This window comes from Arachis duranensis, chromosome 2, assembly GCF_000817695.3.
Source record: "Arachis duranensis cultivar V14167 chromosome 2, aradu.V14167.gnm2.J7QH, whole genome shotgun sequence".
In the NCBI taxonomy this organism is placed as follows: Eukaryota; Viridiplantae; Streptophyta; class Magnoliopsida; order Fabales; family Fabaceae; genus Arachis; species Arachis duranensis.
The window spans coordinates 12,231,806-12,236,784 of record NC_029773.3 but is presented as its reverse complement, the minus strand read 5'-3'; the positions used below and the strand labels follow the sequence as shown (position 1 = coordinate 12,236,784).

Sequence of the window (4,979 nt, the reverse complement as noted above, 5' to 3'; positions counted from 1 at the left end):
CTTTATAATAATCAATTTCCTATATTTTAACCATAAAATTAAAATTCACAAACACTATATTTTTCATTTTTATCCATATTTAATTCATTTGTCAAAATAATTAATTTTTTTTAATAAAAAAAATATTTTAAATTTTTATCTATTATTTATGACACAAAAAACTGATATAAAATTATTTTATATGACTAATGGACCATAAATAAAAACCGGGATCAATTCTCTGGCAGAGATGGTCTAATGCATTTCTAACTTTCTCATCTCTTCTCTTCTCTTCTCTTCGATTCGATTTACGTACCTTCACCACCGCAACGTTTTCCACCTTCTAGAATCTTCTTCTATCTCCTTCAGGATTATTCCTCAGATCTGGTTTCTCTTTCACTCTTCTCTGCATTATCCTCGTTTCTTCCATTTCCTCTCTTAATTTTTTCACTTAATTTCATTGATAATTAGCTCTCATTCCTTCTGTTTCATTTATATCATTCATTCTGAACAGAGATCGCACCGTCCAGAGTAGTGGAATCTGTTGATCTGGTGAACCATGAATTCTAGAAGGTTAGTGCGGATTATAAGTAAAACTTTCAATTTAATCTGTTGTTAATTTAATTCTTCTTTCTCGATTTCGTGGAAAACTGTAGCGTTGTTTATTAAGCTCGATTACGGTAGGAATTAGTATCTGTTTTGTTGATTTTCATCCTCTTTTAGGGTTAGCATTAGTAGGTGGAACGGTGGAACCATGGATTTCAAAATTGTGGTGAAATAGATATGAATGTGGTTGTGATTTTGATTGTGATTGATTGGGAATTGAATTTTTGGTGTTTATGATTTTAGTGTTTGTTCGAGTGACATTGTTGATGTGAAAATGGTAGGAAGGTGGTGAATGAAGTGATGAGTTCTAAAGTATTGGTCTTCTTATTGGTCTCGTTCCCAAATTCTACTATTATGGTAATCCTTGGTGGTTTGGATCTTCCTGTAATATAAGAGTAACTTAGTTCGTCTGATGAGTGATGAATTAGTTATTAGTAGTGGCGTGTAGAATTGATTCCTGTAACAAGGATTAGGTGATGAGGTTTTTCAAACTAGAATCCAATCAGGTCCTATAATCCTATTAATTAAATGATTGTTTGCTTCCCATCTTCTTTTCACCTGGTGCAATTCCTTTCTTGAGTACTCTCTTCTTCATATCTTCACAAAACATATGCATTGGAAGCTTTTGAGCTGACATTTAGTTATTCTTCGAGTCCAAAGGAAAATTCACAAACATGAGTGCACTGATATGTTCACATGTAAGCAACGTGACGGAACATGGTTTTTGTTTTCGATTACAAAGTGATATGTCCGTGATCAGTGATGAACAACTTTTTACTATTGGATCCCTATCAAAAGGACATATGTAGGCGAAGTACACTCGACACTTCAAAATATGTGTTATTATAGAGGTTATATTCAATGCAGAAGGTCAATAAATGATCTTGATACTAGTATCTAGTAAGCTAATTTTATGAAACTATCCTTATTTAGTTATACTGAATTACCATATGTTTTCCGCTCTATTGTTCATCATAATTAGTTTAAAGATATAATTGGTAAGAAAATAGTTAATATTTTCTTGATATTTGAATGTGACATGTAATTTTAAACATGAAAAAGAACTTCTAAATTGGCAGATACTAAAGAAATTGAAGGGTAACTTTTCTGGTGGAAATTGGGTTATACTGGACTAGTTATTTCGTTTTTCCCCCTATGATTAGTTCTTTTGGGATTTTGATAACTTGTGAAGGGTTATTTTAACTTACAAGTTTGTTATTTTGAAATACGCAAGCATTCACAGGTGACGGTAGAAATACTGAAACAAATTTTTTGTTCCTCATAGATAATTTGCTTATCTTGAACATTTTATGAAATCATGGAGATGTCTGATGGAAAGACTGTAAAACTGTTTACATGTATGGTTTATGCAAAGGAAATCACCTTGCTTTTGTTTATTATCTAACTTTTGCCTCTTACTATTTTCTTATAAACCTTTTCCCTGTTTCAGAGACGCCCGGAACAGCAGAGTTGCTCTGTTTGACGGCATTGAGGAGGGAGGCATCCGAGCATCATCACTTTACTCCTCCTATAATGAAATTGATGAACAAGATAACGAGCGAGCAATGGGTGGATTGCAAGATAGAGTCAGTTTGTTGAAAAGAGTAAGTTTAATTTTTCTTGTAAAATAATCTAGACCTAAGTTTGTTCTTCCTGTATATTATACTTGAAGAACGCTGTGAATTATGATCATTTCCTCATTTATTTCTTTTCAGCTGTTGGTAACCTTCTCATTATTTTGATGTGTTAACGTGTTGTTGATGTGATTGTAACAGATCTCAAGTGATATACACGAGGAGGTGGATAGTCATAACCGGATGCTGGACCGCATGGTTTGCATATAACTATAAAAACTATTTACCATTTGCACTGCTACTTTTTTGTTCTTCTTTGATAAAATGTTGGTATTTGTTTAGGGGAATGACATGGATTCTTCAAGAGGAGTTCTTTCAGGGACTATGGACAAATTCAAAATGGTATGTGGATTGTGGAATTGTAAACCATATGGCTTTTGCAGTAGAGTTTTCATCTGGTTCTGATTTTTCTTTGTATTTGTTTTCTTCTCTACTTTTTTTCCCCACTCTTTTTAATTACGTTGTACCTTCTTTCAGGTCTTTGAGAAAAAATCCAGCCGAAGAACGTTTTCACTTATAGCATCCTTTGTTGTGCTTTTCCTTATAATATACTATTTGACTAGGTAATTGATCTATATTAGACCCCGTAGGAGGTTTACTTGCTCTATCACTGTAATTAATGTTGCTACTTTTTAAGATGTTATTTGTTTGGGTTTTTTTGGACGTTTGAAAATGGTATCGAAACAAATGAGAAATGTGCATATCAATCAAGTTTGTGAATATTTCCCTATTTCAGTGCACCATAATCAAGTTTGTACGTTTCTTTTTCTTCGGGTATGAATTTTCATTGTGTATTAGAAGGTCGAGTATAATTAGTTTATGAATTATGAATAAAAGTAGCAATGCCTTTACATTATTTCAGTTCTTTTCAAATGGTCTAACCAAGCGTGAATGTGTGTTTAGAATTTAGACTATCTAGAAAACACTGGCTGAGGTTGGTTTGTGTACTAATGGCAATACCATTGCCTCCTACAGTAAACCACACATATATTGTAAAAAAAAAAAAAAAAAAAAAAAAAAAAAAAAAAAATGAAAGAAATGGAAAAAAAAAAAGAAAAAAAAAACAAATAAGAAAAACTATCTGACCAACCAAAAAGAAGATGAAGAGAGTACAGTGGGACTACCACTTACTTCATCATTATCGCACTACGGATACTTGTTTCCTTATGAAACAGGAAAACAATGACAACACACACCCGATTTGATAGGATTAGATTTTTTGTCTTCATCCTTGGATCCATTATTCTCATCAGAATGTTGTTTTACATAACAGTAAATTCAAAAAAGAAAAATTTCAAAAGAAAACGAAAATTGCACCAGCCGGGAATCGAACCCGGGTCTGTACCGTGGCAGGGTACTATTCTACCACTAGACCACTGGTGCTTAGATGCTGGGTCTATGATTACAATGTTTCTAAAATATGACCGCTAATAAAAGTACTCTCTCTTTCATACTATGTATCTCATTTGCATTTTAAAATTTAAAATATTTAACTATTTGAAGAAAGAGAATAAGTGATGTATTAATTATACTAATCGAAGTTTGTCTTTTATATACAGTTAATTAATTTGGCTATTCACATAATTTTCTACTTTTATCAATATTTTTTTTCTTAGCATGTATATGTTTTTGTGTTAAGACAAATTAGAAAATGGAAGAAGTTACTAGCATCTTATGACTATATATATGTCAACGATGCCATATTGTCCATATATTAATGAAAGTTTAATGAATTTCCGATATTACTAATTGAGATTAAGATAATGAAGAATTTTAAAATTGTGATAATATTTTCAATTAGGGTTGTATGTGATATGACTAATTTGAAAAGTCAGTCCACTTATTTGTTTAAATAAGTGTTAAAATTTAAATTTTATTTTGCGCATATAACTAATGAAAAAGCTTAAAGGAAATTTTTGAGGAGGACAAAAATTCTAATATAAAAATTATAAAATGGTATTCATATATAAAAATTTATAATTTATTTTTTAAATTTATTATTAATATGATAATAAATAAACAATTATACAAATAAAAAAAACCATACAATACCCAATTTTTCAAAATAATTATAGTAGCTATACATCAAAATTAGTAATCAGTATAAAATATACATTAAAATACAAAATATATATTAAAAATTATTTAATAAGCTACATATGTATTTGTACACAAGTATATAATAACTGATTTTGATAGTTAATTTTAGTGTACAAATAAATATTTTTATTCTCTAAAATAATATGAAAGGATATAATTGCTTGGAATTTAATTTGAAAGATTGAAATTTCTAAAGGTGTAACTTGTTAATTTTCTATCAGTCTACACAAATACACAATAACATTAATATTTATTGAATATTTTATTTTTTTAACATATATAAAAAAATTAAATTAATAAATAAAAATACCTAATTCTTCTTTCGAGTTTGCACAATAACGTTTTCTATTTTTCTTTCAAAGGGTTTCAATTACTTTTCGTGTGGCGTTTCCTAATTGTTTTTTGTTTAAGTTATGTGAATACTAATTATTACAAGGATACTGTCTTTTAAGTTGAAAAATAACAGTTCAACCAATTGAGTTACATTTTTTTTTTTGAATAGAAACTACTATTTTTTCTTTTTCTATAAAATTTTTGGAGAAGCCATGATCCTATTGTCCAAAGCAAGTTCTGCTTTGCATGTAATGATATATTGACCAATAATAAATCATTAAACAAAATTCAAATTTCTAACGGATTAATAATTTTTTTAGTAATTAA

General features: G+C 29.6%; 1 protein-coding gene and 1 non-coding gene across 2 annotated transcripts; one reads left to right on the top strand and one right to left on the bottom strand.

Annotated features, from left to right (window-relative positions):
- The first annotated feature begins 223 nt into the window (after positions 1-223).
- LOC107473552 (bet1-like SNARE 1-1) lies at positions 224-2,941 on the top strand. The gene is made up of 6 exons (XM_016093121.3): positions 224-366; positions 494-552; positions 2,036-2,189; positions 2,361-2,417; positions 2,502-2,561; positions 2,697-2,941. The coding sequence occupies exons 2-6, from the start codon at positions 539-541 to the stop codon at positions 2,784-2,786; spliced, it is 375 nt and encodes a 124-aa protein (XP_015948607.1). The 5' UTR covers positions 224-366; positions 494-538; the 3' UTR covers positions 2,787-2,941.
- Positions 2,942-3,531: 590 nt separating this feature from the next.
- TRNAG-GCC (transfer RNA glycine (anticodon GCC)) lies at positions 3,532-3,602 on the bottom strand. Its single transcript has one exon. It is a non-coding gene; the product is annotated as a tRNA-Gly (tRNA).
- Between the last annotated feature and the right edge of the window lie 1,377 nt (positions 3,603-4,979).

What these genes read in the sequence shown, in the direction of transcription:
- LOC107473552 (XM_016093121.3), top strand. An exon ending in ACCGGATGCTGGACCGCATG is followed by an intron (nt 2,418 to 2,501) that starts GTTTGCATATAA and finishes GTATTTGTTTAG; the next exon opens with GGGAATGACATGGATTCTTC. An exon ending in CTATGGACAAATTCAAAATG is followed by an intron (nt 2,562 to 2,696) that starts GTATGTGGATTG and finishes ACCTTCTTTCAG; the next exon opens with GTCTTTGAGAAAAAATCCAG.